General features: G+C 61.5%; 5 protein-coding genes across 5 annotated transcripts; 3 read left to right on the plus strand and 2 right to left on the minus strand.

The window, feature by feature from the left end:
* Positions 1-107: 107 nt before the first annotated feature.
* Positions 108-2,697, plus strand: A1Q1_05513 (cellulase like glycosyl hydrolase; the record flags this gene model as incomplete). The annotated part of the gene is made up of 4 exons (XM_014322190.1): positions 108-359; positions 413-492; positions 539-638; positions 700-2,697. The coding sequence occupies 4 exons, from the start codon at positions 108-110 to the stop codon at positions 2,695-2,697; spliced, it is 2,430 nt and encodes an 809-aa protein (XP_014177665.1).
* Positions 2,698-4,661: 1,964 nt separating this feature from the next.
* A1Q1_05514 (urease) lies at positions 4,662-7,468 on the plus strand (the record flags this gene model as incomplete). Its single annotated transcript, XM_014322191.1, has 6 exons — positions 4,662-4,685; positions 4,811-5,000; positions 5,074-5,117; positions 5,252-5,929; positions 5,975-6,963; positions 7,003-7,468. The coding sequence occupies 6 exons, from the start codon at positions 4,662-4,664 to the stop codon at positions 7,466-7,468; spliced, it is 2,391 nt and encodes a 796-aa protein (XP_014177666.1).
* A 439-nt stretch (positions 7,469-7,907) lies between these two features.
* On the minus strand, positions 7,908-8,832 carry A1Q1_05515 (uncharacterized protein; the record flags this gene model as incomplete). The annotated part of the gene is made up of 2 exons (XM_014322192.1): positions 7,908-8,210; positions 8,341-8,832. 2 exons carry the CDS (start codon positions 8,830-8,832, stop codon positions 7,908-7,910), a joined length of 795 nt encoding a protein of 264 aa, XP_014177667.1.
* A 1,501-nt stretch (positions 8,833-10,333) lies between these two features.
* On the plus strand, positions 10,334-11,704 carry A1Q1_05516 (uncharacterized protein; the record flags this gene model as incomplete). Its single annotated transcript, XM_014322193.1, has 1 exon — positions 10,334-11,704. One exon carries the CDS (start codon positions 10,334-10,336, stop codon positions 11,702-11,704), a length of 1,371 nt encoding a protein of 456 aa, XP_014177668.1.
* Positions 11,705-12,137: 433 nt separating this feature from the next.
* Positions 12,138-15,311, minus strand: A1Q1_05517 (uncharacterized protein; the record flags this gene model as incomplete). The annotated part of the gene is made up of 2 exons (XM_014322194.1): positions 12,138-14,599; positions 14,771-15,311. The coding sequence occupies 2 exons, from the start codon at positions 15,309-15,311 to the stop codon at positions 12,138-12,140; spliced, it is 3,003 nt and encodes a 1,000-aa protein (XP_014177669.1).
* Positions 15,312-15,595: the final 284 nt, after the last annotated feature.

Here is a 15,595-nt window from a genome sequence, read left to right on the forward strand (position 1 = left end):
ATCGATAGAATCTCGCCGGCCGCCAACTGCCCAACATCCCGCGCCAGACTTCTTGTGTCTCTCGTTGCCGAGGTTCGCTGTCCGCGTTGTCTCGCTCCCCAAACCCAATGGTACCTCCACCCAAGGTCTCGCCTGTCACGGGTAGGCAAGTCCCGCCATACTACCTTCACGCCTCTAGCGTCCATTTCCAGGACACCCAGGGGAGATCTGTGCTACTCCGTGGTGTCAATCTCTCAGGTTCAGCAAAGAACCCAGTGAAGACACCCAGCTGGAGTCAAAATGGCTTCTGGGAGGACGCAGAGGCTGCCACAACGGACTGGATCGGGAGCACGCTGGACCTTGAAGATGGAAGCGCAGACGTGAGTGACATCAAGCCACCATCTCGCTGTCGTACGACATCGCTGACCATCAGATTCACCTCGCGCGTTTGCGCGCCTGGGGTTTCAACATGCTGCGGTTTTGTTTCACCTGGGAAGCGCTCGAGCCCAAGCCGTGAGTAACTGCTGTGCGAGGTGGGAGTCGATGACTGACCCATTAGTGGCAAATACGACTATGAGTACATGAAGTACGTCGTGAAGTGCCTCTACAAGATCAAGGAGTATGGCTTCCGTGTGTACATGGACCCCCACCAGGATGTTGTGAGTGCCCCGCAGTTTCGGGTCGGCTGTTTGTATTGTGAGACAGCGCTGATCGTGGCAGTGGTCGCGATTCTCAGGAGGCTCTGGTGCCCCAATCTGGACGATTTACGCTTGTGGCGTCGACCCCCACAACATCACGCCGACGTACTCCGCCCTTGTCCATAGTGACTACCCCTCGAGGGAGGACCCACACCCGGAAGAGCTTCCTTGCATGATCTGGTCCTCCAACTACTACCGCGCCTTCGGTCACCTCGTTTGGACGCTGTTTTTCGCCGGCAAGATGTTTGCCCCGAAGTGCATCATCGACGGAAAGAACATCCAGGACTGGCTCAACGACCACTACTGCGATGCTGTCATGGAGCTCGGCAAGGTCATTGGGGAAGCTCCCGGTCTGCTGGACGAAACCGTCATCGGCTGGGATTCGATCAACGAACCGTCCGAGGGTCTGATCGGTATCGAGAACCTCAACGAGACGCCGAAGAATCAGACCGTGTTCCTCGGACCGGTACCGACTCCGTTCGAGAACATGCAGCTCGCAAACGGCCAGGTTGTCGAGGTGCCAAACTACAAATTTGGCCCGCTAGGACCTGCGAAGGATGGAACTGTCGTGCTGGACCCGAAGAGCAAGCGGCTGTGGCTCACGCCCGAGGCGGATGCGGAACGCGGAGCTGGCAAGTGGGGCTTTGTGCGTGGCCCCGAGTGGCAGGTTGGCGAGTGCATCTGGGCGATGCACAATGTCTGGGACCCGGCCCGCAACAAGCTGCTGAACCCGGGATACTTCCACACTCTGCCCGAGGACCCGCGGCACAAGGTTGAGTTCGTGCACGACTTCTGGCGCTTGCACTGGATGTCGTATGCGACTGCCGTGCGCACTTGGCACCCGGAAGCCGTGCACTTCATGAATACGACGGTATTCAAGCCTCTACCGGAACTGCCGGAGAGCTTCCTGCAGCACCGCGCGTGCGCCTCGCCGCACTACTACGACGGCCTGACGCTGATGACGCGGCATTGGGGCTGGTTCAACGCGGACGCACTCGGAGTCATGCGTGGCAAGTACTGGTCTGTGATCCAGGCGTTGCGCATTGGGGAGCAAAACATCCGAAAGTGCATTCAGGAGCAGTTGGGCCAGCTCAAGGCGGACACGACCGAGTCGCTGGGACGCAGCTACCCTACTCTCATCGGCGAGATCGGCTGCCCCTACGACATGGACGGCAAGGCGGCGTACGGATACGCGAACAATGGCAAGGGCAAGGGCGATTACTCGCAGCAGCAGCGTGCGTGGGACGCATCAGTGAATGCGTGCGACGGCCCGAACGCGCTCAACTACACGCTCTGGTGCTACGTGCCGCGGAACAGCCATCAGTGGGGCGACAACTGGAACGGCGAGGACCTCTCGCTGTGGTCGCAGGACGACACGCGTGCCATCGAGGACAACGGCGCCGGCTACGACTCCTTTGTTTCTGGCGGCTCTCGCGCGTCGTCCGTCACGCTGACATCGCGCCGCCCGTCACCCAAGGGTATCGAGCTCGGCACCGAGGTCACGGCCAAGCTGCTTCTGGACGGTTCTCGTGCCGTCGGCGCCTTCTGCCGTCCCTACCCCGTTGCGACGGTCGGCTACCCCGAGGACATCAGCTTCGACATCAACTCGACACTGTGCCGGATCAAGGTCCGCGTCGCGCCGACCGACATGCCAGGCGTGACCCAGATCTACGTTCCGTTCGTGCACTACGCGAGCGACCTGGAGTGGCGCCTGGACGAGGCGGGACGGCCGACGGGCGCATCGCGCTCTTCGTCGCAGCAGTCGCTGCTCGAGGCGGACCCGAGCTCGAAGACGGGCCGCTCGACTGGCAATCTGGAGCTCGACATTGATGTCCGCGCCAGTATCGGCAGCTGGACAACGGAGGGGCAGTACCTGTACTGGACCTACGATGTGCCACGCACCGAGACGACGTACACGATCGAGATCCGCAGGAACGGCGGGCCCCTTCGCGTCAACTACAATGCGAAGCGCGATCAGGGCCTATGGGCCGACATTAAGGAGTACTTTGGCTGGGACTGAGCGTGTGTGCAGCGAGCGCAGCCAGCGGCGTCCGCGCGCGCCATCGGCTGTTGCCCGCCGATTGCCGCAACTTCTGGCCGCCTTGCCGATTGCCTCTCGATTGCCAAGCCAAGCCTTGCGGCTACCGAAGGCTCGGAACCTCACCAGCACATCATCAGCCTACCGTAGAAGGCCGGGCCGAGATCTTGGAACTTAAGTCTTGTAGCGATTTGACAATGTATGTGATCAACCAGCCAAAGTTGCAGGGCGGTATACCAGATTGCCCATGGTGTGCAGGGCGGGCATCAGTATGGGCAACGACGTAGCAGGGTGGTGGGTGAGATGGGCAACAGGCGCCAGGGTGAGCGGGGTGAGCCACACTCGGCAGGGTGTGTACGAGCTGGTAGGGATGCAGGATGCAGGGTGGTCGCCGAAAATTCCCGTTCAGGATTCCCATCGCTCAAGGTTGTGCCTGTGACGCACTCCTCCAGCTTCTTGATGGGTCCTGACGCCGGACGCCTGACCGGACGGCGTGCTTCCGTAATTCTGGCGCCGGCCTTGCGGAGCGAGCTGGCAGCTGGCGAGCTGGGCGGCAGCTGCATAGAGACCTAACTGGGTCCCGTGTCAAGTGTCTAATGTCAACGTGGTACGCAGCCGCGGTATACACGGAGATGACTTCAGCGGAGCGCACGGCGCATGCGAAGGCCACAGAGGCATGAAGCCGCCGCCGAGGGCGGACGAGGGCTTATCACAGCCGTATCTGGTGATAGCGAGAGCTCCGATGCCAAGCACGCACGGCGAATAAGGATGCATGTAAGCCGCTATCGCGTCGCGACCTCGGGGGACGGCGGTCGCGGCGCAACGGCGTGTGTGAGGCGCAGACATCTGGCGTCTGCACTACGGTCCATTCCCCCTCACAGGCCAATCACGTCCGCCTGATAAGCCGCGGTACCTAGGCCAGGCATGAGGGCTCGGGGCAGGTCCGCAAGCCCACTGCGTTGTGTAGGGGACTGGGATTCGCTGCGAATTGGCCGTCCTGTGGCCTGTGGGTGTGTAGCCAACCAAATGGCCCTATATCCGTCGCTCAGCTGTCCAGCTGAGCCCAGACGGCCAGATGGCCGCGGGGGCGTTGATGTCACTGATCGCTGCGGGTATGGAGCTCTCCGACAATATGGAATGCAACACTCGCAGCGGTGGCTGGCACCGTTCCCCTCTAAGATTTTTTTGCGGCTACAACGTCTACTCTCGGCGCCGGGATCGGGGACGACGTAGCGCCAGGCGATGCGTGTGGGCATGTTCTATAACGACGAGCGGAGTGCTAAAGACGGCACCGACGATGTCATGGCAAGTGGTGGACCCACGGGGCGTGCGGACCGGAAGGTACGGAAGGCTAAGGGCAAACAGGGTTCATTCTGCGTGCGGCTAGTGACCCAGATTGTTAAATATAGTCTGGGACCTGCCCTGTGATACATTCCAGAGTCGCTTGACCATCCGGGGTGGGAGCGATTGGCTGGCCGCTGCTGGCCAGACTCGGTACTAGCCCTTATCAGCCTGTTTGATGCAGCGACGCCCACGCCCACGGCCCGCGGAGAACATGAGAGACAACACAGGCAACAGCGCCCCACACATTGGCAATGGAGCCAAGGACCCTCTCTCACCCTCTCCCCTCGAACCCGCGTAACCCCGCCCTATGGATCGTTGTGATGTGATGGATCCACTCTACACGCTCCATCGTTCCCATACCCCGTCCGCCTGCCTGCCTGCCTTCCCCCGCCGCACTAACAGGCTCACAATCCCAGGCCCCGCTCAACTTTCCGCGGTCCCTGTCCACCCTGTACTCACGACCACTCGGAGCCTGCCTTCTCTCCTTCCTCTTCGACTCTTGACCTTCTCCCTCTACCTCTCGCCCATTCGCGACCGTCACAACCCCCTTCCTCACTACCACTAGACCACGACCGCACACCTAGAGAAGACCATCGACCATCATGAACCTCCTCCCCCGTGAGCAGGTGAGTGCCGACTACCGCGATGACATCATCCGCATCATTCCTCGCATTCAGCACATCCTCCTTTCCCAAACTCGATTCGGAGCGGAGCGAGTAGACAAGCGCAGTAGATAGCTGACGACGCCCAGGACAAGCTCTTGCTCTACACCGTAGGGAGCCTCGCGCAGCGCCGACTCGCGCGCGGAGTCCGCCTCAACAAGATCGAGGCGACCGGCCTCATCGCGTGCCAGCTCCAGGAGCTCGTCCGTGATGGCACGCACTCGGTGTCGGAGCTCATGGACCTTGGCAAGAAGTTCCTCGGCAGGCAGCATGTCATGGGTATGTAGTTGCGCAGAAGCGGTGCTGCCACCGAGCTTGCCATCTACCGTTCAAAGCTGACAGTCAGACGGAGTTCCGGAGGCGATTTGCGAAATCCAGATTGAAGGAACTCTTCCGGTGAGCTTATTTCACATGGAGTTAGCTGATAGCAGGACGGCTCCTTCCTCGTGACGGTGCACAACCCGATCTGCTCTGACCTGGATGACCTGTCTCTGGCGCTGTACGGCTCCTTCCTTCCCCTGCCGTCCAAGGACAAGTTCCCGAAGGTCAAGCCGCAGGCGGAGCGCGACCGCCCTGGCGCCATGATTCTGCGCAAGGAGAAGATTACTCTGACGCCGGGACGGAAGCGCTTCCACCTCGAGATCAAGAACGGAGGCGACCGACCGATCCAGGTCGGTTCTCACTTCCCCATTCTGGAGGTGAACCGGGCGCTCATCTTCGACCGCGTGCTCGCGTACGGAATGCACCTGGACATCGCGGCTGGTACTGCCGTCCGTTTCGAGCCCGGAGAGAAGAAGACGGTGTCTGTCGTCGAGATTGGCGGCAACAAGGTGCTGCATGGTGGAAACGGTGTCGCCTCTGGTCCTCTCGACGAGGGCAAGCGGGACAAGATTGAGCAGAGGATCAAGGAGATGGGCTTTGGACATGTCGAGCAGGCAAACGTCAAGAGCTCTTCCCCGCCCGAGATCGACCGCTCCACATACTCAAACATGTTTGGCCCTACGGTCGGAGACAAGGTCCGTCTCGCGGACACCAACCTCTGGATCGAGGTCGAACATGACTACACGGTCTACGGAGACGAGTGCAAGTTCGGAGGAGGCAAGGTTCTCCGTGACGGTATGGGACAGGCGAGCGGACGATCCGACGCCGAGGTCCTCGATCTTGTCATCACCAACGCTCTCGTTGTGGACTGGAGCGGTATCTTCAAGGTATGTTCCAGCTGGTAATAGATCGACGTCAAGCTGACGCTGCAGTGTGACATTGGTGTGAAGAATGGCAAGATCGCAGGTCTCGGCAAGGCTGGTAACCCGGATATGCAGGACGGTGTGGACGACAACCTGATCTGTGGTTCGAACACTGAGGTTGTTGCTGGTGAGGGCACGATCGTCACGGCCGGTGGTATCGACTCTCACGTGCACTTCATCTGTCCCCAGTCTTCCGACGAGGCGCTGGCGGCTGGTCTGACAACGCTGATCGGTGGTGGTACTGGTCCCGCGGACGGCACGAACGCCACGACATGCACGCCCAGCAAGTTCTACATGGAGGGCATGATGAAGGCCTGCGACGACATGCCACTGAACTTTGGTTTCTCGGGCAAGGGCAACGACTCTGGCGAGGCTGGTCTGCGCGACATTGTCGAGGCGGGAGCGTCGTCGCTTAAGCTGCACGAGGATTGGGGTGCGACGCCCGAGGCAATCGACCGCGCGCTCAACGTTGCCGATGAGTACGACGTGCAGGTCAACATCCACACGGACACGCTGAACGAGGCTGGCTACGTCGAGAACACGCTCAAGGCGTTCAAAGGTCGCACGATCCACACGTACCACACGGAAGGTGCCGGAGGCGGTCACGCGCCCGACATCATCGTTGTGTGTGAGGCTGAGAACGTCCTTCCCTCGTCCACGAACCCGACCCGCCCGTACGCGACCAACACGCTCGACGAGCACATGGACATGGTCATGGTGTGCCACCACCTGGACCGCAAGATCCCCGAGGATATCGCCTTCGCGGACTCGCGTATCCGTGCCGAGACCATTGCCGCCGAGGACGTGCTCCAGGACATTGGTGCCATCTCTATGATCTCATCCGACACCCAGGCCATGGGCCGTATCGGTGAGGTCATCACGCGCACTTGGCGCACGGCCGGAAAGATGAAGGACGTCAACGGCCCGCTCGACGGCGACACCGACTTCAACGACAACAACCGTGTCAAGCGCTACGTTTCCAAGTACACTATTAACCCGTGAGTTTTGCTGTCTTGGTGGGTCTCAGCTGATTCCAGTGCCATCACGCACGGCATGTCGCACCTGATCGGCCAGGTGAAGGAGGGCTGCCTCGCGGACCTTGTTATCTGGGACCCTGCCTCGTTCGGTGTCCGCCCCAACATTGTGATCAAGGGAGGCTTCATCGCGTGGGCCGCTATGGGCGACGCCAACGCCTCCATCCCGACCGTGCAGCCCGTCATCGGCCGCCCGATGTACGGCTACTACGACACGTCGCAGACGAGCATCATGTGGGTGTCGCAGGCGTCGATCGACAACGGCACGATCGCAAAGTACGGCCTCAAGAAGAAGATTGAGGCCGTCAAGAACTGCCGTAACCTGTCCAAGAAGGACATGAAGCACAACGATCTCTGCCCCCAGATGACGGTCGATCCGGAGACGTACAATGTGCACGCCGACGGTATTCTGTGCGATGTGCCTCCGGCGACGCACCTGCCGCTCACCACGAAGCAATACTTGTACTAAGCGGGCGAGGGGAGGCGACACGAGTAGAGCGAGCAGGAGAGGTCTCCGCCGAGTGAGGCGTACAGTTCTCGCGAGCGCGGCGAGCCCTCAAGACGACGAACAGTGTGTATAGGAGGTCATGACGGACACGAGGGGATGTAAGAGGACGAGCTTTGTTATCCTGTAGTTAGTAATTCAATCACCCAATCTGCAACAACACCGTCTGAGGAAATGAATCGAATGAGAAGCACATGAGCACGTCGAGCATTAACCATGATCCATGGAGCACTATAGGGAAGATAAGAATGTGATGCTGGCGCCGGGGCTCAACATAGATAAGAAAGTACAACTTGGCGTCGGAACTCTTTCCTCCCCTCCTCCACCTTGCCCCACCCCTCCTCTCCCATCCTCCATCCTCTCCACCCCATCGTTCTCCAGCCCTGGGTATGAAAACGACCTCCTACCGAATCTCAACCTTGGTCACGCCAAGTTCGAGCCCTCCCCACTCCCGCACGACCTCGAGATCCTCCTCATCCACGCCCGGCGGACACTCGATGCGTTCGCTCGGCATGCGGATCGCGAACACGACATCGACGCTCTCGCCCGCAAGGGAACGCACGCTCTCGGGGTCCGCGAAGCGGGGCGGGCGCACCTCGAACTGTTCCTTGCGGTAGGAGACAAAGTTGGGGAAGTACGGGATCGAGGAGAGGGGTTTGGCGGGGAGGACGATCTCCTCGGGCGCTGGGATGATGGAGACGGGCGTCTGGCGTTAGCTCAGGCTGTAGCGACCGTAGCTTGAGGGTAGAAAGGGAAGGGAGAGTCGTGGAGGGGATATCGCTGCTCAGAACGTGGCAATGCCAGATTAAAAAGCTGAGAGAAAAGAAAGTACTCACCACCTGGTCTAATGGCGGCATCTCGAGCAGGTCCCGCGCTCCATACGATTGTTTGTCGATGTCTTGTGGTGGAGCAGGCTCGCCCGCCGTCACCGTCGCTGCTGTTGGTCCCACAGCAGAATCGGCAGATGGCGCCGGGAGCGTCGCGCGCTGCCCGACATCGACCATCTGTCCGCCTATCCGCTCCGCCTCCCTTCCGTCGGTCTCAGTCGTCTCGACCCACTCCTCCTCCCCCTTCACGTCTGCTTTGGGTGTACTTCCCAATCCTCCCGGTCCTTCTGCTCCGTTCGCAGATTGCACTCCTGCTCCTACTCCAATTGCCCGGCTGTCCTCTGCAGCACCGTCCACTCCCTTCCCTCCCTCCACAGCGAGCCCCGCGAGTTGGCCAGACTTGCCCACCCCACTCCGTTCAATCTCCCAGAACTGGGGCACCTTCCACCCGTCGCTCTTCACGAATCCCTGCCGGTCGCGCATGGGAATGTACCCGTCCATGCCGGGCACGATGAGGCCGAGTCTGCGCGCCTCATTGATGATACGGCGTCGGCGGCGGCGCAGTCGGGAAAAGTTGAAGAGAGACACGAGTGCGAAGGCCGCCAGGATCGCAATGAGAATGTAGAAGAGCTGCTGGAGTCAGGGCCGGGGCTCGTAGTTGCGGTCATGTTTGTTGTCTTCGACGGGTGAAGGAAACTGGAGATGCAAAGCAAGAAAAGAGAGCGCGTTCAATATGAGAACTCTTCAACGAGGGTGGAGTCAAGGCTCCTGGTCAACGGAGCTGAGGTGGTGCGTGTTGGGTGGAGAGGTGAAGATGGGAGGTGTGTGAAGACAGTGCAAAGAACAAACACAACGTGTGGGCCACAGATATACCGGGCCCACAATGAGACCACTCACGTTGACCTTACTTACGTTGTTGTACCCGCCGCCGCTCGAGTCTCGCTTCTCGAGGCGGCGGTACCGTTGGGGTGTCGAAGGCGGCATGGTCGCTTTGTTGTTGTTGTTCTTGTGATGCCGCAACAGAACTTTCTCTGACTGAGAGACCTCTGCTGCCGCATCGGCTGGCTGTGGTGCCTAATGCTGATCTACTCTGGCTCTATGTCGAGTCGGAGATGCAGTCGTTTGTGGGACGAAACGTTGTGGAGAAAAAAGAAAGATAACCGCCGCCGCCGCCGGCTCCGGCTCCTCAGACTACTCGGGCTCCGGGGCGAGATGCGAGATGGGAGCTGATGGGAAACGATAAGGATGCGCGCGTGCTCGGTGCTCGGATCTTGAGGTGGTCCAAGCGCAGGGGGCGATGGGCGAGTAATGTTGCGAGATGAGGGATGTGATGTGCAAGAGATGGAGTGATGGACGATACGCTCTGATCAGTTCGCACTGTGCACTGTGTGCATTGGCCGCATGGCCACCGTCCACTGATCCACTGCCGCATGTACGGGTGTAGCGTATGTAGCGTGCTAGCGCAGCGGTTGGGACCGACGGTCGAACAAGTTCGCCTCCGCCAAGCCCCGCTGGCCCCGCTCCTCTGTGCAGTGTTTGCCGCTCTCGGTGAGTGCAGATGCAGCGGAAGGCGAGGCAGACCAGCCAGCCAGACCAAGCGCGGTGCCTCGGACCAAGTCTGGCCCGGCATTGGTTCCCACCCTGGAGGTGAGAGATTAGCCCCCTGGGTCTCCGCCCTCTGGCCCTACGCTGTCCCTGGTCGTCAGTCGCGGATAAACTCGTTGCTAATTCTGGCCCTCAGTCAGCCAGCAGAACGAGGTCGCCGCAGTGCAGCAGAAACAATTTACGTAAAAGCGCGGCGTCTCCGAAAGCATACATCACGTGAGTCACCACGCGGAGGCGTTGAGGCGGAGGGCGGGCGGGCATCACCGGCTCCGAGGCCGCCTCCAGCAGCTCCGCCAGCTATGCCGCAAAGATAAGTCAGCCTCCACTCCCACCCAGTCCACTGGGGCCAGATCTACCAGAACGTCACCTTTGCATCAACCACGAGATTTTGACCACCATGCCCGTCGAGCCCCTCACCTTCCGATTCCTCGGCACGGGCACGTCTGCCGCTTTGCCCGTCGGCCCCTGCCTCGCGGGCGTCTCCAAGCCGTCGCGCGATGTCGGCGAGTTCCTCAAGTTCTACGAGCAGCACTCCTCCTCCGACGCCTCCCCCTCAAGATGGCTCGGGTACGACCCGAAGGGCGAGTGGCCGGCGAATGTGCCGTGTGCATCGTGCCGTGCCGCTGTCGACCGCAGCGTTCCCGACGGTTGGAAGAATAGGCGCGGCAACCCCTCCCTCGTCATCAGCCGCGGGGGCAAGAATCTCCTCGTCGACGTCGGCAAGACGTTCCGCGAGCAGAGCGTGCGCTACTTCCCGCGCTGGGGGATCAAGTCCATCGACGCGGTCCTAATCACGCACGGCCACGCCGACGCTTACAACGGCCTCGACGACCTCCGCGAGTGGTGTAATCGCCAGGGAGCCGCGATCCCCATCTTCCTGACGCAGACGACGTTCGAGACCGTCTCCGCCTCCTTCCCATACCTTGTGGACAAGACGAAGGCTTCGGGCGGCGGCGACCTGCCCAGCCTCGACTTCCGGATCATCAAGGACGACGAGGAACTCGACGTCCTCGGCATTCATGTCCAGGCCCTTCCGGTTGAGCATGGCAAGTACTTCACCCCCACGCCTGCGGCCGAGGTTGGACCGAGCAAGCCCGCGACGCCGGCGCCGGGCAAGTGCTGTGGCGACGACGGCAAGGCGACGGAAGAGCACAAGGCGAGCGGCGAGCAGAAGGACGGCGCTGTCGCCAACGGCGGGGCCAACGGAGGCAAGAAGGAGGAGGTGACCTACGTCCCGCATCCCGAGCAGCGCGTCACGACGGGGTACACGCCCTTCCTCTGTCTCGGCTTCGTCTTTGACCGCTCGCTCGTGTACCTCTCTGATTTCTCCCTGATCACCGACTCGCAGTGGGCGCTCCTTGACCGCGCGACGGCTCATCACCAGCTGCCCCTCACGCTCATCGTGGACGCCCTCTGGCCCGTCCGCCCGCATACCTCGCACGTCTCGTTCCCAGAGGCCATGAGCGTGGCGGAGCGCATCAAGCCTGTTCACACTTGGGTGCTCGGCATGACGCACCCGACGACGCATGAGCAGTGGGCCCGCATGGGACGTAGCGTGAAGGGAGTCGAGGAGGAGGATGACATCACGACGAAAGAGCTGCTCCGCAAGGTCTGGGACAGCTATGAGATGCGGACGAACGGGGACAAGATCAGGCACTGGGGAGGAGACGTCGAGCCCGCTTGGGACGGACTCGGCGTTACTGTCGACCAGGAGGGCGTGCACGAGATGCCACTGGGGCAGGGCAGTGCCGGCGGCTGGGATATTTAAGCTTACCCGTTGGGGCTTGTAGACCCTCTCACCACATACACTGATAGACTTAGACGATGCAATGCTCTGCAGCAACTGTTGCGATCTCGAGAAGCAGTGACATTCAATTCTATGAAAACGACGAGAGAGAAGAGTATGTGTGAGAGAGAAAGAAGTATGAAAACCCAAAGTTTACCCAGTTATTCAGATGTACAATCGACTCGAACCGACGCGCACTACTCTCTCCGACGACCGACTGACCTGCGAAAACGTCCTTGATCAACCTCAACCCGGTGTGCTGTCTCGCCCACGAATAGACGAGAGATAGCACAGGGCCGATAAACCTATATAAACCTAATCAAAAAGAAAACCCGAGGGAGAGAAAAAACCCGTGAGAACCATGGAGACAAAGCGGACCGATAAAAGAAACAAGAAGTGATTTGCCGGATGGCTTTTACATGCCAGCGAGAACCTTCTCCCACGAGGCCCAGTCGGCCTCCTTGAGCAGGTAGTCGAGGTTGATGGCATCGTGCGTGCTCGACGCCTTCCAGGTGTCGAGCCAGGCGTTGACAGCAGGGATGTAGGGGTTCGAGCTGGGAGTGCGCTCGCGGTCGCCGCTGCGCTCAGAGCGCTCGCGGTCCTCTCGGTCACGCAACTCCGAGGTCTGCTCGCGCTGCGGCGAGGCAGAGGAGTTACCGTTGGCGAGCTGGGGCGAGAGCTTGCCGTTGGGGTGGGGCGATCCAGCAGCGACGGCCGGCTTCTCCTTGGGGCCAACGTCAACCTTAGCGACGAGGTCGCGCAGGACGCGGACAGCCTGGCGGGCAAACTGCGCGCCGTCGGACAGCGCACTGACGCTGTCGAGAAGTTCGCTTCCATCCGCGACCCCAGCGCGCATGGCAAGGTACTCGGTCGACATGGCGATGGACTGCTGGCTGCTCGGGCCGGCGACAGCACGCTCGACGTACATGATCAGAGCGAGGGTGGCGGCAGCCTCGAAGACAGTGGCGGGGTTGAACAGGCGGGGCGAGAGCTTGGCGTCGAGCATCTTGGCGCTCTTCTGGCAGCGCAGCGAGGCCAGGCAAACCTGCGCAATGACCGCACGAACGCCGGGGGAGCCAACGGGCGACAGGTACGTCACGAGGTGCGCGCGGTGCACGCCGAGGCGGTACGCGAGCAGCGTCGAGTGCAGGCGCACACGGTGCGGCGCAAGGTACGGGTTGGCGCTGTCGTAGCGCGTGTCGGTGAGCGGGAACAGGCGCAGGTAGGGCGGAAGCGCGTCCTGGAACGCATCGAGCGAGGCGTCAAAGCGCAGCACGAGGTCGTGGGGCGTACCAGCGGGGCCGACAGTCGCGAACGAATCGAGGATCGGGGTGATGCGGCGATCCAGATGCGTGTGGATGAACAGGGCGGTGGCGACCGTGGGTCCAGCCTCGGTCGAGTGCGGGGGAAGGGTGCGAGCATCCTGCGGGAGCTGGTAGAGATCCGTCTCAGAGATCGGAGAGGGGAGGTGGATGCCCTGGTGAGCGTCGAGGATCGTGTACGGGAAGGCCGTGTCAAAGGAGAACTGGCGATCGGCAACGTAAAGGGACCACATGACACGGCGGCGGAGCTCGCGCTCGCCCTGCGGGATGCCCTCCCACTCCTTGCTCATACCAAGGGCCTGAGCGGTCTTGATAGCCTGAGCCAGCCAGCCGCTGGCCAGAACAAGCTTGTCCTTGCGGAAACCGAGGGTGGCGTAACGGAACAAGACGAGCTTGTGCACCACGTACATGACCGACGGCGTATCCCGCTGCTCAGCGACCTGGGCGGCGAGGAGCGCGAGCTCAAAGTAGCGCTGGTCAAGGGGCGTAGGGTCAGCCGACGACGCAGGCTGACCGGCGATGATCCTGCTGGCCGAACGGGGCGCGTTCTGGGCAGCCGACGAACCGGAGGCGAGTAAAAGCTTGCCGGTCTCCTCGGGGAGCACACGAAGAGCCACTGCGAGGAACGCAAAGGCGTTGGCAAGCGTCGTAGCATCACCCTCGCGGAGCTTGGAGGTATGACGGCGCTCCATGAGGGCGCGGAAGTCCTCAAAGAACTGGGGCTGGAGCAGCGAGATGCCCTCGGTCAGGAAGGGGTCGTTGAAGAACGTGTTGAAGAGGATGTTCTGAGTCTCCGACGACGGAAGCGAGGCCATGAGCGTGACAAGCGGCATGCTGTACGAGTCGTAACGACCACCGACATAGGCGCTAGCACCAGCGGCGCCCTGCGCAGCGGGCATGCCGGAGGGCAGACTGTTGCGAGCCACTGGTCGGGGACGTGAGCCGCTCTGAGTGCGAGTGAGGTCAAGGCCGGGAACTGGGCGGACCTTCTTCTTCTTGGGGGGAGCAGAGGCAAGCTCGAGGAGCTCGCCGGAGAGCTCGTCGTCGACAGAGGCGTCGCGCTTCTTACCCCTCGGATCCTTGGCGGCAGCGCCCTCATCGCCGCTCTCCAGCTCGTCAACCTCATCGTCGTTGCCTCCCGCATTACCGTCCACCAAGTCGGCGAGCTCGTTGTCGACAGTGCGCTGAGAAGGCTTATGGCTGCCGCTGCGCGATCCGTGACCTCCAGTCATGCTGACGTCACCGTTGGCCTCCTCGTCGCTGCTGGATCCGTAACCGTTAACGATCCGCTCGCGGTCGAGACGGCGTTTCCGGTCCGCGTGGCTACTTCCGGCCGCGGAAGCGGGACGGCTTCCGTTCAGTCCCGTCGACTTGCGAGATGCGCTCGACATCCACGCGGGAGAGCCACCGTTGGAAACGTTGCGCATGGGCGACGGTCCGTCGAGGTGGTGGTGGTGGTTGTTCGCGGCCGCCGCAGCCGCCTTGGCTTGGGCCTGTGCGGCCGCCGCTGCGGCGCGACGGGCGGCGTTGTGCGGGTTGTTCGCCTCTGTCTCCTCTGAGTAATGACACGGGTGGCCCTTGCGCAGACATGACGAACAAGATGGGCGAACCTGGTCACACTGGAGTCCGAGTGTCAGTCAACAAATCGATTGGGCACAGAGTGAGGGGCGGGGTGACAGAGCAGAGAGAAAATCATGAGATGGGACCTGGCAGGGCGAAAACATACCTTGATCTTGCGATGATGACACAAGTCGCACGAACTCTTGCGGCTCTTCGATCCGGACGATCCCGCAGGCTTGGGGCTCGGCACAGCCGGAGAGGGTTGAGGCGCGGGAACGGGGCGCGCCGCAGGAGGGGCGGGCGGCTGGAGGGGCGGGCGGCTGCTGCTGCGGCTGCGGAGGGGGTGGGGCATGGGCGGTTGGCGTAGACGAAGCGGCACCTGCCTCGTCGTCACGAAGCTCGTCAATCTCCTCGTCGCCAGGCGGCGTCTCGCGCTTCAAAGGACTTCCGTTCGAGTTGTTCATGGTGTTGACCGGCGAATGAGAAACGCTATCCCGCTGGCTGTGGCCGCCGCGGTGCGACGACGGGGACGTAGCGTGATCCGACGCCCCCGAAGGCGTGGGGATTCGGGTGGGGGTGTCACGGGATTCGCGTGTCTCACGGACCTCGCGGCCGTCGGGAGGCGAGAGCGACTTGGAGTGGTCGTTGACGCGAAGCACGAGGTGCGGCACCGACATCGGTGCGGGATTGGAGGGTGAGGTAGACATGGCTGGGACGCGATTTCAAATGCCGAGAGCACAGATGGATAGCACGATGGAGACAAGGACAACCGGAAGGATGACAACGAAGGAGCGGCGGGGATGCACGCAGAAGAGAGGTTGAGCGGGATGCGCGGGTTGGTGGCTGAGGGAACGCCGACGGCGGCTCGCGGGTTGAAGGGGTAGGGGGTTCAGAAAGTTGGTGGTAGTGCCGGGGTGGACGACCTCCACTATAGGCGGGGGTCAAGTGGGATTGAGAAGACTTGACCAGCGAGAGGGATGTGTTTGGTGAG

Source organism: Trichosporon asahii, assembly GCF_000293215.1.
Source record: "Trichosporon asahii var. asahii CBS 2479 unplaced genomic scaffold scaffold00071, whole genome shotgun sequence".
NCBI lineage: Eukaryota > Fungi > Basidiomycota > Tremellomycetes > Trichosporonales > Trichosporonaceae > Trichosporon > Trichosporon asahii.